Here is an 18721-nt window from a genome sequence, read left to right on the forward strand (position 1 = left end):
CAGCTCCTCTGCTCTTCTTTCTCCTCCTTGAACTCACAAGCTCATTTCCAGTTCAAGGCTCTTGCATTAGCTATTTGTCCTTCCTGGGACACTTCCCCCAGATCTCCCCTGCAAGGGCTGCTTCAGCTCATGGGTCTCTGTAGTAAAGAGGTCTTTGCTGACCATCCTATCTAAAGTAATCCTACTCCAAAACAGTCACTTTTTTACCATGTCATTTTACCTATTTTCTTAATCAGTTTTTTTTTCAGTCACTGCCATGTAAGCTTCGTTGAGAACCTGGATTTTGACTTCTTATTCAACACTTATTCCCAGCATCTAGGATTGTGCCTGTCACATAGTAGGTTCACAGTAAATATTTGTTGAAAGAATTCAGGAGTTCTTAATGCTTATCTTAAATAATTTCTGTGCTCAATTTCCAGAGGCAACTCCAACAATCTGACTGTCAAAATTCAATGATGAAAAGGGTCTTTGATACCTACATGCTCTTTTTCCAAGTCAACCAGTCAGCCGCAGCACTGAAACACGTGTTTGCCTCCTTGAGACTGTTTGTTTGCAAGGTAAGGGTCCTCCAGGTCCTAGTGCTGCTCAGTTAAGGAGAATAATAAACACATATTAATACTCACATCTCTCAGGATGGAGGAAAGATTTGGTTCCTTCTATTTTCATTTTAGAAATAAACTTTGATTCATGGTCTCAAAATGAATTCACAGCCTTGACAGCCCATCTTCTTGGATACCAAGAGGGAATAAATTAGCATCAGGTTACCGATTCTTGCTTTCTCAGTGTTGGTGGCATACAGTTAGGTAAAACACACACCATTCATTGACATGTCTATTCATGCCAAGTTAAAGATTCTACATTAAGGTGGATGTAGCCACCACCTTCCAGAACACCTGTAAATGATACCTATGGTTCTAACAATGTTTGGTGACTATAGACCATTTTAAAGCCCTCACTCCATTATACTGAGTTATTTAGTGTCCTGGGTGGCACCAAGGGTTTGTGCTCAGCTACTAACCTCAAGGTTGGTGGTTTAAACTCACCCAGCGGCACCACAGAAGAAAGGCCTGGCAATCTGCTTCTGTAAAGATTACATCCCAGAAAACACTGTGGAGCAGTTCTTCTCTGTAACCCATGGGGTCACCATGAGTCAGAATCAACTTGACAGCATGGGTTGTCATCTATCATTGATACCAAGGATACTTAACAAAGAAGAGTGTAATTTTAAGTAGAAAAGAGAAATATTTACATATACTTTGATCGATAAAATTATATCTTCCTCACTTGTAAATGGAAGAAAGAGACCAGGTTAAAAAAAGAAGAGGGTTTTGTTCTAGAGAATTTTAAAATATAAGAATGAAGAGAGCAACATGAAAGAATGCTGCTCACTGCACCCATGCTTCCATTTCTGTAGTTTCCTTCAGCGTTCTTTCAAGGGCCGGCAGACCTCTGCGGATCATTCTGCTATGAAGTCCTAAAATGCTGTAACCACAGGTCACGTTCAACTCAGATGGAAGCCTCGGCACTTCTATACTTTTTCATGAGGAAAAATTTTGAATTTAACAAGCAGAAGTCAATTGTCCGATCTCACTTACAAGTAAGTACTGCCAGTTTTCATGAATGCATTTATTAAAGCTACCGCTGTGTTTCAGCATTGACAAACATCAGCTGTCCCCAGGACAGCCTGTTGCCGACTGCTTAGCCAAATTCCTCCTTAAATCTGCCCATCACACTCAGTTCCTATTCAGAGGAAGAGCACAGCTGGGCAGAAATCAGCAGAGCCCCCTGCTGCACTTGGTACTTCCCTTACTTCTGCCAAGAAATAGAATCACGTAGAATGCACACCTCAGGAAACCATAGGTAGCACTAGGATACCAAATTCCACCAAATTCCAAAAGACATAAAAGTGTTTCTTTAAAGACTCTCAAGATGCCCACAGCCTTCCCTAGCTATTGGAGAGATACACCATCATTGAGGTTATTAGAAAAACCCAAGATTACATGGCCCCCTGAAGATTTAATATATAGAGGTGTCATTCATTGGACCACTAGAGAGAAATTAACGTTAATCCAATCCAATGAGTTTCTTTAAAGGTACCATTCTGGAGTTTCTTTTGAGGGTTCCTTGTTTTCTTTTCTCTTCCAGCTCATCAAGGCTGTAAGCCAGTTAATAGCTGATGCTGGGATTGGAGGCTCTCGGTTTCAACATTCCCTTGCAATTACCAATAATTTTGCTAATGGCGACAAGCAAATGAAAGTAAGAAATGCTTTTCTAAAGACTTAGGAGTAAACTGACATAGATTCTTTTTGTGAGAAATCAAAGTATATAGAAGGTCCCTGGGTGGTACAAATGGTTTGTTCTCGGCTGATAACCAAAAGATTGGCAGTTCGAACCCACCCAGCAGCACTGTGGAAGAAACAGACCTGGCAATCTGCTTCCATAAAGATTGCAGCCAAGAAAACCCCATGGAGCAGTTCTACTCTGTAATACGTAGGGTCTCCTAAGTCACAAATTAACACCAAAAACAAAATCAACAACAAAATATATAGAATTCTATATTTCGTTTATTGGCACTTTAACTGAGCACTTACATTCAATAAGTTTGCTTATTGATAGTTGATAATTATCTCTGATGGTTTCTGTTACGTAGAATTTCTAATATGTGTGGATGAATGGTATGTAACAAGAAGACTTACCGTATATATCTAGAAATACAGTGATTTACTTATAATCCCACTCTTTCCCAAATTCAGCTTGTCTTTCTTTTAGCACTTTTGAAGACTTCTCCTTTAGTCATTAGACTGAAAAGTCTAGGCTAGAACCTGGCTTCAGGCATGGCTGGATGCAAGATTCACATAATGTTTTCAGATCCCACCTCCCCCTCTCCACTTCTCTGTTCTCACCTCTATCTCTGTTTCTCACCTCAACTTCCCTCTGTGTTTATTGCACTTGCAGGACACCTCTCCCCATGGGAGCCCTGGTGGTGCAGTGGTTAAAACACTTGGCTGCTAGCAAGAAGGTTGGCAGTTCGAGCCCACCAGCTGCTCTGTGGGAGAAAGACGTGGAAGTCTGCTGCTGAAAAGATTGCAGCCTTGGAAGCCAAATGGGGCAGTTCTACTCTGTGCTATCCTAAAGGGTTGCTATGAGTCAGAATCTACTCGACAATAGTGGGTTTTCGTTTTTTTTGGTCTCCCCACGGGCTTGCTCTCAGAAACTCTGAGAACACTGCTTGCATCCTATGAGTGGAAAAAGCACATTTTTCCATAGTTCCCAATTAAAGTCCCAGAACTGAATCTCTTTGCTCTAACCTTGCATCACATACCCACCCGTGAACCAATCAATGTGGCCTGGGGGATCAAAGAAAAGTATTGCCAGGCCATTGTCACTTGCCATTCCTGATGCCTGGGAATGGAATAAGACCCATTCAAATCACATGAACTAGAGTCAAGGAGGGGAAAGTCTCATGGAAAATTAAGATGCTATTAGTAGAAGAAGATGACAAGAAGACAAAAGTAGCATCTATTACAATTCTTCCTTTAAATGTGTAAAACAACAGTAATCACAATACAGAGAATGTGTACATATAGAATGAGTATATTTATTCACAATATATAGAATGCACCAAACTTCTGTCCAAGTCATAGTTAACAGCATAACTTTAAGTAAGTTGACGTATGAGTTCTAAAGAGATAATGACCCAGGCTCTCTCTTTTCCAAAGAACAGCAATTTCCCAGCAGAAGTGAAAGACCTGACTAAACGTATAAGAACTGTTTTGATGGCCACGGCACAGATGAAGGAGCATGAAAAAGACCCTGAGATGCTGGTGGATCTCCAGTACAGCCTGGCGAACTCCTATGCCAGCACCCCTGAGCTTCGGAGGACCTGGCTGGAAAGCATGGCCAAGATTCACGCGAGAAATGGCGACTTATCAGAGGTGATTAGCAAAGGTTCATTCTCCGTTGGCATTGTCCTTCTTATAAGGATGATTGGATTTTCATTTAGAGCATGAATTATAAGAGTTACTGTATTTGCCACTAATCTAGATGTGACCCAATCATGTATTGTGCACATTAAATTTGCATGTAGTTTTTAGGGCACCTGACTCCAAGTAAATGGCATTAAATAAAGACTGGAGTCTGTGTAGCGCCAACAGCAATTGTAGGAAATGCAATGTGGGGCTAAATGTTAAAAACCTGAGGCTCTGGAGGATGATTGTAAGGGTGTCTGGAAATTAAGAGTTATATAAATTACTATTCTATATTTAAAAAATTCTTCCCTGCAATTAAAATTGAGCAGCTGGGTGGTGGGTAAAAGAGAAAAATGGCGGTGGGGGGATTGGGAAGGTGTTGCTTAAGGGATAATGAGTTTCTATGATGAAGAAATTGGGGAATGGACAGTGGTGATGGTTGTACAACATGGTGAATGCAATTAATGGCACTGAATTGTACATGTAAAAATAATTGACATGACAAATATTTTGTTATATATATTTCACCACAATAAAATTAAAAAAAAAAAGAACAGGGAAGGTTGCCACCATGGTAAATAAACTCAGCCATGGGTAATCAGTCCTCATTTGCAGCTGGTCTGAAGGGTGGTGGAAAAATTAACACTCCTAGGAGCCACATGTGGAGGGATGACTGTGTGAAGATTAAACAGTGGTTGGATTTATATCTGGCAATTCATGACACCCAAGTGGATTCTGGGTACCAAGTGGGGAAGTTCTACCCTCTTGTCAGAAAGATGCCCCTTTGGCAAAGTGATTTATTTGTCTAGGGCAGTCCTAAACCCTGGAGCTCTTCTAAACACATGTGGTGATTAGACATTCTGACATGGAACTAGAGCCAACCAGAGGCCTGGCTTGGCTATAGTTTGGTGAGGACAAGAGTGAGAAATTCCAGTTTCCTTGGACTGATCGAAAAATGGTGGAATTCCTACATAAAAGTTCAAAACCAAAAGCTGACATTCTATTAACTCTTCGGCAAGTCAGGTTTCTAGTATGTGCTCAGCACAGTTCAAGGCTTTATAGGGGATAGGACAGAAAAATGAAATACCACCTGTATTATCTACACTAGAAGATCACACTATTTAATCAAGTGCCAAGGTGTGAGGAGACATTTTAAGGATGATTGAATTTTGAAGAAGGGCCATTACTAGAGGTAGAAAAAGTTAGAAGGCAGCTCATTGTTACTTCCAATTTGGATTCAGATGCTAGAGTTTATAGATTTTAATAAGAAAAAAGAACTGTGGCTACAAACAAACTTTTGTCTTAGACATCTAATTCTGTGGAAAAATTCTTTAGGCCATCTTATTCACCCATCGGAAAACTATATCAAGATATCAAACCAAAACTAAACCAGTTGCCATCAATTTTATTCCGACTCCTGGTGACACGTGTGTCAGAGTAGAACTATGCTCCATAGGGTTTTCAATAGCTGTGATCTTTCAGAAGTAGATTGCCAGGTCTTTCCTCCAAGGTGACTCTGGGTGGGTTTAAAACCACCAACTTTTCAGTTATCAGTTGAGTGCTTAAAGAGTTATGCCACTAAACAAACAAAAATTCTCAAATACTCATTTTAATTTTTTTCTGAAATATAACTGATTCTTAATTTCAATTCTGTCATTACAAAGGATCCTTCCATATATTTTGACACGGAATATAGACTCACCTTGGAAGATTAGTTCTAATTAGATAAATAGTGTAATGCATCATATTCCTTCCCCTTAACACCTTTGTTTTCTGTCTTATTTCAGGCTGCTATGTGTTACATCCATATAGCTGCCCTCATCGCGGAATACCTGAAAAGAAAGGGTAAGAGGACCAAGTAAGGAGAAAAAAGTCCATAAATAACATCGTGAAACCTAACTTATTAATTTTAGATTTTATTCATCTCAGTTATGTTTTGTGAAGTCACATTTACTTCCATAGCTATTTCTAATTATGCTATGATTTTAAATATTAACTCTCTTCATTGTGCCATGATCGCATTTCAGGTACATCAAGACCAACTGGATGGTCGGTGTCTTAGTTCAAAATGAAAATGCTCCATTGGTTAATGACCTGTAGTTTAATAAGCTTGTATTAACCGAAACGTGTAGCCATGTTCTAACCTCATCTTGCACTACCATAGGTTACTGGAAAATGGAAAAGATTTGCACACCATCCCTGCTCCTGGAGGATGCCCACCCTTGTGATAGCAACCCGTTACTAACAACTCCTGGTGGAGGAAGTGAGTGATCTAACCATGCTCATTCGCCCCCGTGTAACAGTGCTGAGGAAATCAAATTGCTGCTTAAATTTGACAACAAGCCAACCTTTTTAAATGTGTTCTTAGAAGCAAAAACTATCTCAGACCTACATGACTTACTCTGTAAAAACCTTAAGCTCCTACCATTCAGAAATTCTATCCAAAATTTATAAAGTTCAGATTACTGGAAATTTCTCTGAAAATACAACCACATGTTAACCAATGTTCAGGATTAGGAGATATGGCCATGTTTTGCTATCAGTCTGCATGCCAGTCTGCCCTTGGGATTTTAATCTGAAATTGATGAATTCTTTAAAATTGTAAGAAAAATCCATTTTACTTGCAAATATAATAAAACTGTTCTTCAAAATAAGGGATATAAACATGGAGACATAAGTATAGTACGAGGGGTGGATTACTCAATAAGCAAGGTAAGCACGGGCTTACTTGTGCTTACTTATTATTCTGTAGTGAACAACTTCACATTTTTTCACATCATCAAGATTCTGCTTTTAGGTATGGCTGGCATCTGACTCTCTCCCAATCCAACAGCACCTTCCTACAGATTCAAAGCCTCTTTTTAGATTTACAATCCCTGACAGGGACAGATTACTCAGTAAGCAAGTTAAGCCGGCCTTACTTGTGCTTACTTACTAATCTGTGTGAACATTTTCACATGATTTTCAGTAAGCACTCACAAATAAGGCCATGCATGTGGTGAAAAGCATGTGAAACTATTAACACAGATTAGTAGGTAAGCACAAGTAAGGCCTTGCTTATCTTGATTATTGGATAATCTGCCCCTTTATAGTATGGTATGTAGGACTACATAATCACTGTGTTACATTTTATTTTTTAAAAAAGCATAAACTGATTTTGACAACTGTAACATATAATGGTTTATGGTATAGATTTCCTTTCATTAAAAGTACTCCATTTTTAATGTCTCATAAAAAGATTTGATAATAGTTTCTCTTTGTAAAAAAAATTGTTTTGGCAGTATAGTCAACATATTTGATCTCCAATCTCTTGCAAAATCTTGATCAAACCCAAGGTGTTAATGAACTTCAGTGTGTTTGATAACACTATCTTAACTTTCATAACACAGTGGAAACTCATTGTATAACAATAGAAATAAACCCTTAGATGTTAAAACCAGAAAACCTAAACAAAACATAAATAAACTTTAATTGCAAAAATTTGGAAATATAATTGGTCACTCTTTTAAAAAAGTATATATTGCAGTGGATTTTTCAAATAAAACGTTTGAGTCAAATGACCCAAAATGAACCATGAGGCAATGAGGTCACTTGTGTGAGGATCCTGGAAAACATGGCTGATGTCTACCCTAAAAGCAAGGTCTCTCCTTGCCCAGTCCCACACTTTCTATCTAGCTTTATTTTTAAATGCTTGTCATCAAAAAAAGAAAAAAAAATCATTGTTTTATGTATGTGCCTTTCAGTCACAATTAGTTACCATAAAGTTCCATAATGACTATTTCAAATTCTAACTAAAAACAAAATTGAAGAAACTTGATAAAACCAGTTATCAGTTTGAGAACTTGGAGAAACTTATACCCCCATCAAGTTGTGTGAGCCCTTAATATTCAGAAATGGTAAAGTACCCACTTTTAGACATAAGGTTATGTTGGAATATAATATACCCATTGAAAAAAGGATATATTCATTTAATAAACTTTAAATTAGCGAAAGTGATTATTTTTGATGCATTAGTATATATTCATATCTATTGGCATATATCTGAAGCTCATTGACAAATATTTTAAGTCCTTAATATAACTTTATGTTACAATGTTTTAAATCAGAAGAGTAAAATGCCCCTTCACTACAAAGTGTACATGACAAGTATATAGGAGACTCCAAAAAGTACAGCTACCTCAGTCGTACTAATAAATGATCATCATCTGGCAAGAAGTATGTTATGACTTATGACTTTTCCTTTTACAATCAATTCTCATGTATTTTAATGCATGTTTAATTACTGAAGCTATGTTGTTATGAAAAAGGAAAGTGAAATTAGAAGAAATGATTGTGGTGAATTAATTCTTATAATTTGTAACATGTTTGGGGAGTGATAAGTTAGTTACATAGCCAATGAGGTGATTGTTAAATATGGAAACATCCCACAAAAGTATTAGCAGTCATTTAAAAAGCACTTGCTGTGTGGCAAGCACTGCCCTAAGCACTGTATCAGCAATTTCTCAGTTAGTGGTCAACGGCAATTCTGTGAGTGAGGTGCTATGATCACCTCCTTTTTACAGGTAAGAAACCTGACATCCAGAGATGTAAATAAACTGATCCAGAGCTCATGGTTAGTTTGCGATAGAGCCAGGGTTCAAGGGTCCAACTTGTGCTCCTAACCATTCATATTCCCGGTCGTTCATATCTGATCCCTCCTCTGGGAACATTAACCAGTGTCAAGTGCTTTCATGAATCTGTAGAGCCAGGGCTTTGTTAATCTTGGTGGCCAACATGCTGAGGAAATTTGAGAAGGTTCCTGAATAATGCTAAAGAATGGAAATTAATGAGTACTGAGCACTGATGGTACCAGGTGTTTTCCCAAATATTATTGTTTTGAACCCTCTCAACCATCCTTTGAGGTTATAGTATGTCTCCAGTTTAACAAATGAGGGAAACGGGCTCAGAGAAGTTAATTAAACCAGTATGTTAGCATGAGGTCTACTTATAAATCCCATGTTTTGTCTGCAGTCTCATCCAGATTCTTAAAGGAAATGTGCTACCTGAAAGTGATACAAAGAATATAAAAAGGGAAACATTGATTGCCTGGCAAAGAGTATTTATCAGCACTCACAGTCTAACCATCTTACTGACCATGTGAGATTATAATACTACCGCTTGTAACATCCTGAAGAAAGGCATTATCTAACCCAAGCAAAACTAAGCTCCAATAATAATTACGTATTTTGCTTGATCCTCTCCAGGTATGTTCTCAATGGGCTGGCCAGCTTTTTTGAGCATTACACCAAATATAAAAGAAGAAGGAGCAATGAAAGAAGATTCGGGAATGCAGGATACACCATACAATGAGGTTAGATCAAAATTTATCTGTTGTTGTTGTGTGCCGTCAAGTGGATTCTGACTCATAGCGACCCTATAGGACAGAGTAGAACTGCCCCATAGGGTTTCCAAGGAGTGGCTGGTGGATTCAAACTGTCGACCATTTGGTTAGCAGCCTGAGCTCTTAATAACTTGGCCACCAGGTCTCCAAAATTTATCTAGTACACAATAATTGAGTAAAAATATGCATCGGGTTGGGACATTAAGCAAAATAGAAAAAAAGGAAGAAAGAAGGAAAACTTATTCAGAAATCAGAAAAAGTTACTCTACTTTATGACTTAATCAGGCAAATGAAAGGCAGGCTAAAATTAAGCCAAGATTAACAGATATTAGACTCCATTGACAAAGCATAATTTTCAATGAAAATTTAAACCCATTTTTACTTCCCAAAGTATTTACCCAAATGTATTTCTACGTGATCAGCTTTTCTGTAAGTTGTACATTCTCTAGTCTTTGGGCAAGATGATTAAGAGATGCTGAAAATTTTGTGAGCTTGTCACAAAATTTTGTTTTGTTTTGTTTTTATTAAAGCATTAGCAAAATTTAGTTACAAATGCAATTGAACAGAAAGACTCACTAGTTTTTGCAGAAAACATTCTGATATACAAATCACGGTCATTTTTCACGAAGGAAGAAAAGAATCTTTCTATTGAGAATTGTTTAGAAACTATTCTGGTGAAGAAAATAAAGCTCCCTTTATCGGGTAAATAAAATGTTACATAAACTACTTTTTTAAAATCATAATATTACATAGGTAGAAAACAAGGTACAGAAGGCAGATTTACAGATGGGTTTTAATGAAAGTTTTCATATAGTTATGCATTAATTTAGTGTATATTACAAATAAACCTTTTGATTAACAGCTGAGTACTTAATCACTGTGCCACCAGGGCACCTAGCAAGTTTGGGGTATTAGTTAAATGACAGTAGTGAGGGAAAGAGAAGAATCCAGAGACGAATCCAAGATGACACAATGCTGTCTGAGTAAATGCCAATAACCCAAATAGGAACAAAAAAAAAAAAAAAAAAACAAAGTTGTGGAGTTGATTCCGATTCATGGCAACCCCATGTGTGTCAGAGTAGAACTGCATGCCATAGAGTTTTCAGTGGTTCAGTGGCTGTGGTCTTCTGGAAGTAGATCGCCAGGCCTTTCTTCCAAGGCATCTCTGGGTGGATTCAAACCAACAAACCTTCAGTTAGTAGCCGAGTACTTAACTGTTTGCACCACCAGGGACTCCATAACCAAAATATGGAAAACAGAAATCCCAGTAAGAAAAAACATTGACAATGCAACAGCTTTGCAACCAAGTTTCAGTTACAAGTCACAATGTTAACCATGTAAAATCTCCTTTTGATTGGGAAAATTGCAGAATATTCTGGTGGAGCAGCTGTATATGTGTGTGGAGTTTCTTTGGAAGTCTGAGAGATATGAACTCATTGCTGATGTCAACAAACCCATCATTGCTGTCTTCGAGAAGCAGAGAGACTTCAAAGTATGTTTTGTAAACACCAAGAAGTTAGTTAAAATATCCTACTTTAAATTGGTGAATTACTTATGATTTTCAAAAGTAGATACTCCCTATTCTAATATCAGAATCAGCTTTACAAAACCTTTCAATTTCTGGTTTCAGAAATTATCTGATCTCTACTATGACATTCATCGGTCGTATCTAAAAGTTGCAGAGGTGGTGAACTCAGAGAAGCGACTGTTTGGTCGCTACTATCGTGTGGCCTTTTATGGGCAGGTAAGTTCACTAGAAGCAACGTTGAGCAGTTGGATGCTGTATTTCATTCTTTGTGTGCCAATGGACTGGGGTATGTGTGTGGGCTTGGATGTGTCTGAGTATATCTGAGTATATTTGAGCCTTTCTCTGGGTGCGATTGTCTGTTTGCCCCCAGGAATGTACTAAATAGGAAGACAAACGTGCAGAGAAATCCATGGGCTTTAGTACAGGTAGAGCTAAGAACAGCGGTTCTGACTTCTTCGAGTAAGAGAACACTATCGTTGCCTTACATTCCATCATCCTCTACTTCGCACTGTACCCCAAGTGTCTAATTATAGCTTTAGGTCATATATTAAAGTGAAATTCAATTGAAAATGCTTTAAGAAATGAAATTCTCTTTAACAGTGGCTTTCTAGGAAATCAAGAAATTGGAACTCCACCATATCAAAGCTGGGAACTTTTTACAATCATGCAATTTCTTTTCTTCTATTTTCAAACTACCACAATTTTTAGTCATATCACTATATGGTTATTTTGTGCCCTGTATTGCCCGTCAATGCCATTTTAAAGTTATCTTTCTGAGCTTACTACATAAACTATGAACAAGATTGAAAATATTAGCTAGCCGTAGCATTGACCTGAAAGTGAACCTATTATATATTAATTATAAATGTCTCTTAGCACTACTTTAAATGGGATAAACCCAGGAACCATTCTGTTTCTTTTCAGGAAGGCTTGTAACACGATTACATTTGAGCAGACCTATTTCAAGCGATTACTCTTGTGAATAAGAATTCCATTCTTTTATTTTCACAGTTGGGGTGGCTCTCAGACCTTTCATTTCCCTTTTTTTCCCTCATGTAAAAGCCTTGTTGCACAGAGCTTCCTGTTCTCCTTAGAGTCCTCAAGGCTGAAGCTGAAGGAGTCAAATCCAGCTTAGTCATTCTACATCGTTTCCATTGAAATCTTTTGAACAACATCTCTTTTTTTTTCTTTTTTCTTCTTCCCAGCAATCACCAAGGGCAGCTTTAAAAGTAACTTCTGAAGTAATAAAGATAGCTGTTCTTTACCTGGGAAAGAGAGTCACCGAGCACCACCTTACTGTAAATACGTTCTTCCTACTCAGATTCTCCTCACTGTCCAGGAACATCGCGGGGTTGTGGAGACAGAGAAGGCTAGTCGTGTGAGGAACAGAGGTCTGGAGAGACAGTCTAGAGAAAATGCAGACATTTTCTGGATCCAAGGAAAAGAATCTGGACTATCTGAAGTGATAGTGTCTATTAGTGAGAGAGAGAAATACAGGAATCTGCAGGAGAGGAGGAAATAAACAATTTGTGACCTAGGTGAAACATTAGCAAGAAAAATGGCAGGGAAAAAAAAAAAAAAAAAACATCAGAAAGGGGATGTGGGAGTTGAGTGGTTGCAAGGGAAAGACAGAGTTTCAAGGGAAGTGGCCACAGGCTGACTGAACAGCATCAAAGTGGCAGACGGTATATACGTTTGGCTAACCAATGCTCAACTCTGCAAATGTTCAGGCCATCTTTCCAAAGAAAGCAATGAACTCTCATGTTATTTCATTACCCATGGTCATGAAAGCTAGATTGCTTACCTAATGGTTTCTCCAAGTTAACATCTAAGATACAGGCTGTTAAACAGGCTAAAACAAATCACACTGCTTTCCAACTAGTTTTTAATGCAGATGTTTACTCTTTTCTTCTTTTGGTCTTGATGGTTCCAGGCTGTGGTAAGTTCTCTCTCTCTCTCTCTGTTTGCATGCTCTAATAATCCTCACACATCCCTCCATATGGTTGTACTGAACCGTAACTTTTTTGTGCAAATCAACATTTGAGCCAAAGGGTGACATAATCCTGCTTACATTCATTTTTGAGTCATTCTTCATTCCTTGAACTAAATTGGGTTTCTTCCAGTTATCAGAATTACAAAAATGTATCCTTTATTTTTCATATGCATTACTTTCTACACGAAGGTAGGTGTAATCTGAAAGCTTACACATACAGAGATCAGTATGGGTACCCCATATTTGAAATGTATAAACAGTAGACTCAGTATTGGAGATTGTCTCTCATTTCAAGCCACTGTGAATTGCAGCTTAATAAGAAGAGCACACCAAAAAAAAACAAACACACTGCCATCGAGTCAGTTCCGACTCATAGCTACCCTATAGGACAGAGTAGAATGGCCTCATAGAGTTTCCAAGCTGTAAATCTTTACCGAAGCAGACTGCCACATCTCTCTCCTGTGGAGCAGCTGGTGAGTTCAAACCACCCACCTTTTGATTTGCAGCTGAGTGCTTTAACCATTGTGCCACCAGCCTCCTAAAAGAAGAGCATGGTGGTCAGAATTTCAGAATTTGGAGTGGTGGCTGTCGAGGGGTACCTTCCGTGAGTCCTGAAAGGCTTTGGCCATTTTCCACAGCAGTATCTTGGAGAGAGGGGCCACTCTATGGTGGTGAGCCCTGAGCATTCTCAGAAGTAATGGAAATAGTCAAAATGCAAATCCCAACACAAAGGATAGACAGTGCAATAAACTTTTACCCAGTGGGCCAGGTTAAGTCTCAAGAAAGGCAGAAAGTAGTGATGTAATACATTTGGAGAGCAAGCCAAGGCAGAAAGAAGCTGCCAGCACTTAGAGCTTTGAGACCAAGGATATTCTTTGTGGTACTTTGAACCATACGAACTTGCCTATACTCAACTACTTTTTTTTTTTAACCTACAAAGTTGGCAACTTTGTATGGTTCAATATAACTGTTGTTGATTAAGCTGAAAAGAAAAGTTCTTTCAAGATCTGCAGGTTGTCTATCAGGATTCAGCTCTGCTTGTCTGCCCAGCATATACTTTTTTGTAATTCTCTAAAGTCTTTCCCACTTCCATACCATACCGATGTTTTCTACCTTATTTATAAATTTGGGGTCCTGTGATCCTTAACTCACCTACTAAAAGAATACTTGAAAACCCTGTACTAGAGGGACTGAGGGAGGCAATGGGGAAAAATGGGGGAAAGCTACTTTCACATGACCTAACTTTGTTCTTTTTCCAGATTCTTCAGTAAAGTGTGCTGATTGTATGCATTTGTTTTATTATTAGTATTATTATTTATTCTGCCAATATTCTCAATTGCCATTTATAAAAATTCCAACCTGAGCTTAAAAGGCAAAGCATTTTGTTAAATCTGCAGACCTGAGAATATACTTAAGCACAACACCCTACAATCTCAATCCCCAGCTGCTTTTGAACAAGTGGAGCTAATGGAGGTTGTCCTGATAAGCAGAGAATTTGAGGTTCAGTCATCATTGTTCAGAAGATACTCAAACACCTGTCCCAAGACACCAAATGGGGAGTGTGAACTATGGTGTTCTACAGGAACAAACAGCACACACCACTTCACACTGGATGATAAATATCAGCTAGGCTTGAACATTCCACAGAACATGTACAGAATAAAGGTTCCAATGATTACACCACTTGGTTAGCATAATCCCCATGCACAGAAATAATTTCTTTTTCATCAGAATGCTTTGGGTCACTGTAAAATGCACCTGTTAAGATCCAAATTAACTTCTTGCAATCATGTTACAAAGATTATGGGACTATAATTTACAGTCGGCTCTTTTTTTCCACATAGGCCTTTGGGTAAATATTTTAGCATCCCATGTGACTAGTGTTTTTATTTTATAATAGTGATTAGGATATTTAATATTAATTGTGTCTGCTGTGAACTGGATACTAGAAAACAAGTTGAAAAGTGCTCTTTCATTGCAGGAACTTTAAAAATGCAAGTGTTGCATGGCATGACATTTCTAATGCAGCAGGTGGCGTCATTGGCTATGAAAATTTTACACGTAGCTGGTTATAGAAAGCATCCTCCAAAGTGTTCCTGAAGTACTCATTTCCACAGTCATGAAATGGCAATCGTGATCAAACATCAACTGTAATCAATGAAATCCTTACCCAGTGGTATTTAGCATGAAAGAAGCAAGGGAATACCCATTGCATATCTTCAAAGACTGGATGCCCCTGGAATTAATTCAGTGAAAGGCATTGGGAGAATGTTATGCTGTTCACCAAAGGATATAGATCCATGATTCTCAATCATGCCTTATAGAGTGTGAATGCATCTGAGAATCTTGAAAGAAAAGAGAGCCGGGAGGGGGTGGGGGAGAAGAAGAGGAAAGGTGCATGTTTAGTTTGAAAAACTTCGATCTCCATTTTGAGATGTGATACACACTTTTGGCTCTCCACCTGTCTGAAAGTCACTGTTATAGATTTATTTTTTTATTTTGATGCATCATAGTTGGGTTTCCATTTATATTCAGCATTTCTTTGCATTCTTGTAGCTTCTTTTTCTTAGAATTGAGACTATATTAACATTTTCTGACCGTTTTTCACATTGGATTCCTCTTTGAATGCATCCTTTTACTTACGGATTTGAAGTATGATATAAAAGCAGGGCCACGTACAGTTGATATTCAGGGCACGGCAGTGAAGTACCTGCAGAAACATCTAAGAAAGAGTCGATTTGGGTTGTCGGTGGATTGAAGTATATTTTTATCATAATCTATTGCCTTGAAATTCTGTAGTCCATGCATGTTACCTCTATTAATTCAAAGTGCTTGTTTAACTACAAGATGTTATTTCCAGACCACAACAGAAGAGGGAGCTTACTGCATTGTAAAATGGCATTAAAAAAAATCAAACTAGCGAGGGAACTGCAGAAGTCACATTTCCCACTGCTTTGAAATGCAATTAACGTGTGACTTTGGGGTTAAAGCAAAAGAGAAGCTACCTCTGGGTTTCATCACCCCATGTCCCTGTTTATAAATCATTTACTCCAAAGACAAAGCAGTGATTGAAGCCTTCCTTAAGATAGTGTCCCGTGGTGCAGTTGCCTTTGCTTTGATGGTTTCCCTGCGTAAAAGGTAAGCACACATTCCAGACATTTTTGGAACTCCATTGGACATGTAATCTGGCCCTGAAAGACCCTTCCACAGATCCCAGCAGACAGCAGATTAAATTCTTATTTTATTTTATAAAATAGTCTCAATACGTTTACATTTCTATTCTTGAAAAAAAAGTTGTAATTGCTTCTAATAAAAGATCATCAACCAAAATATTGAAATGAGCATCAATAGATCCTTTTATAATCAGGAAAATTTTAGTTTCCATGCAAGAGAAACTGAAGATCTGTATTTCTTAAGCACTCAAAACTCAGACCATTTCCCTGCCTATTAGCCAGAACTCGTAACTGACACAATCTTTTTGTTCATCTTTGTTATCATCATTATTCATCATCATCATCACCATTACCATAGCTAACGCTCATCAAGGACCTGCCGAGAACTAGGCATTGTTCTGAAGGCCTCCCAGTAGATTTCTGAATCTGTGCTATAGTCCCATCCTACAGAACAAGGAGTGGGGACAAAGAACAGTCACAGGTCATGACCAAGGCCACAGAGGCCACAGTGAGGACAATAGAAACGTGATTCCCGCGGTACGTTTTCTGCTAACTCTGGATTCCGAAATTTGTTAGGGGAAGAATTCACAGTGGAAATGTCTCTTTGTGTTAGTTTTCACACCATGAAACTTGGAGGCATTTTTCTTATTGAAACTGAAGTTGTAAGTGTTGCATTAGCTATGGCCCTCTGGGGATTCTGGTTGATGGCCTAAGAAGTTTTATTTCTCTGATGTGTCAGGCTGTCAATTTCAGCTACTAACCTCTGACCTTGAATCAGCCAAAATTCCATGGGACTCCTACTGAAAAACATAGCAACGGGAAACCAAGTGGGAATGGGGTCAGACCTCACTACCCCTACAGTCTAGATGAGCCTAGGGAGCTGCTTTTCGTGTTTTCAATATCATATGTCACTTTTTAGGAGTTTGGGGTCAAGGTACTCATAATCGGTTGTGCTTATTCTTGAACATTTCTCAAAGAAGTTGTTTACTTATTTTTTATTTTTTAGGAAAAGCACCTTCATTAAAAGCAAGGGAATCTTTTTCAATTACACCTGGTGCCGATATACCTTTTGAAGATAATGCCCACTAAGAACTATTTCATTCATCTGTTTACTCATTCAGGACATAGAGAGTGTCCTTCTAAAGATCAGGCACAGTGCAAAACATGGGGCATGTGACGTAAAACAAGGCACATACATCCGCCTGCCTTCACAAAACCCAAAGTCAGTTAGCAATACGCACACGGAAAGAGACAATTAGCTGCTTGACAAGAACTGTGATGGGGAAGGTACCTTTTGCAGGATGTTCATTGGCTTCTGCAGATATGCAGTTAGAATCCACTTACGATCCCAAGTATATGGTTAGTGAGGATCGAATTTACGTAAGTGGAAGTGCTTTACATTTATAGAGCACCATAAGTTTTAATCATTATTCTTGGATAGATTGCCTCATATCAGCCATGAATAATACAGTATTGGAACATTTTATCAATGTTTTCTACATAAAGTGGAGATTTTTAAACACTCAAAATGATTTAAAAAAAAGTACAGCTAAATTTCTTTTTGACCCCCAGTAACTTCACCCAGACCTCAAGCACTGTTTCCTTGAAGATAAACTCAGCTTAAATTCTTAACTCCTCCCTTTCGTATGTTGAGGCCTCATGTGTTCCACAGGAACGGTACTTCCATGTCTCTTCAAAGAGAAGGACTATAAACATTGCCTCACTTAGTTATCCTTCGATAATGGGAACGTCCCTTCTTCCTGTTTCGAACCAAACCAAAACCAATCCAGTTGCCATCGAGTCGATTCCAACCTGTAACGACCCTATAAAACAGAGTAGAACTGCCCCATAGGGTTTCCAAGGAGTGGCTGGTGGATTCAAACTGCTGACCTTTTGGCTAGCAGCCTTAGAACTTAACCATCGCACCACCAAGGGCTCCGCTTTAAACCAGCCCAATAAATTAAAGGAAACAAAAACCACTTGTTCCCTATGGAATCAGGATAATGATATGGTTACTGTTTTTAATGCTTTAAGGTCTAGCTTTGTAAGAATGTAAAAGGTCTCTTAATAAAGTAAATTGAATGATGAAATTATATATACCGAAGTTGCTTCAGGTCCCTGAAGACATAGTGATGTAAAATTTTTAAAACAGCAATATTTGGAAGCAAAATGTATGTATTTTCTATTATGACGATACAGAGCATTGTGATTTTCTTCGAAGATGTGGGATGCGTGTTGATTTACTTAGATACCTGTACATGCTATACAGTGTTTCCTATGGTAGTTTCAAAGACTTTTAGAGTTCCTTATTAAAAACGATACTGCTCTTTGAATAATGCCAAAAATTACTCCCAACTTTGTGTTCTACCCGAGGCTACCACATGAGGGCACTCTTCCGCCAAAATATATGCAAGCAGCATTGCCGATGATTTCTACAAATAGAGAAAATATGTGTAAGGTATTTCATAAGATCGTTTGGCCAGACTAGGGCAGGTTCTCATGAATGCCAGATTCCAACATGATATTTTGTTTTCTTCATTCTCTTCTGATTTTGAATTTTACAGCATGCTAATCAATGGCTTGGATGACATCAAAAGATTTTGAATTTTTTTTTTTTTTAAGTGAATGGTTTTTCTTTGACTTGTGATGTGTAGTTGGAGTTCTCTTATAAAATTGGTG

The 18721-nt window shown here is 38.2% G+C and overlaps 1 protein-coding gene across 9 annotated transcripts in view; it reads left to right on the plus strand.

Moving 5' to 3' along the window:
• DOCK10 (dedicator of cytokinesis 10) overlaps window positions 1–18721 on the plus strand; it is a 301945-nt gene that overhangs the window by 262510 nt on the left and 20714 nt on the right. For 6 of the 9 annotated variants that reach the window (XM_023740106.1, XM_004385836.3, XM_023740107.1 and 3 more), the window contains 9 exons: window positions 420–557; window positions 1415–1597; window positions 2146–2256; window positions 3720–3935; window positions 5756–5813; window positions 6133–6231; window positions 9212–9318; window positions 10718–10840; window positions 10979–11092. In XM_023740106.1, the coding sequence (XP_023595874.1) occupies window positions 420–557; window positions 1415–1597; window positions 2146–2256; window positions 3720–3935; window positions 5756–5813; window positions 6133–6231; window positions 9212–9318; window positions 10718–10840; window positions 10979–11092 (1149 nt within the window). The other 3 variants (XR_002825555.1, XM_023740109.1, XM_023740111.1) reach the window with 3 other exon arrangements.

Source organism: Trichechus manatus, unplaced genomic scaffold (assembly GCF_000243295.1).
Source record: "Trichechus manatus latirostris isolate Lorelei unplaced genomic scaffold, TriManLat1.0 scaffold00147, whole genome shotgun sequence".
NCBI classification, from domain to species: domain Eukaryota; kingdom Metazoa; phylum Chordata; class Mammalia; order Sirenia; family Trichechidae; genus Trichechus; species Trichechus manatus.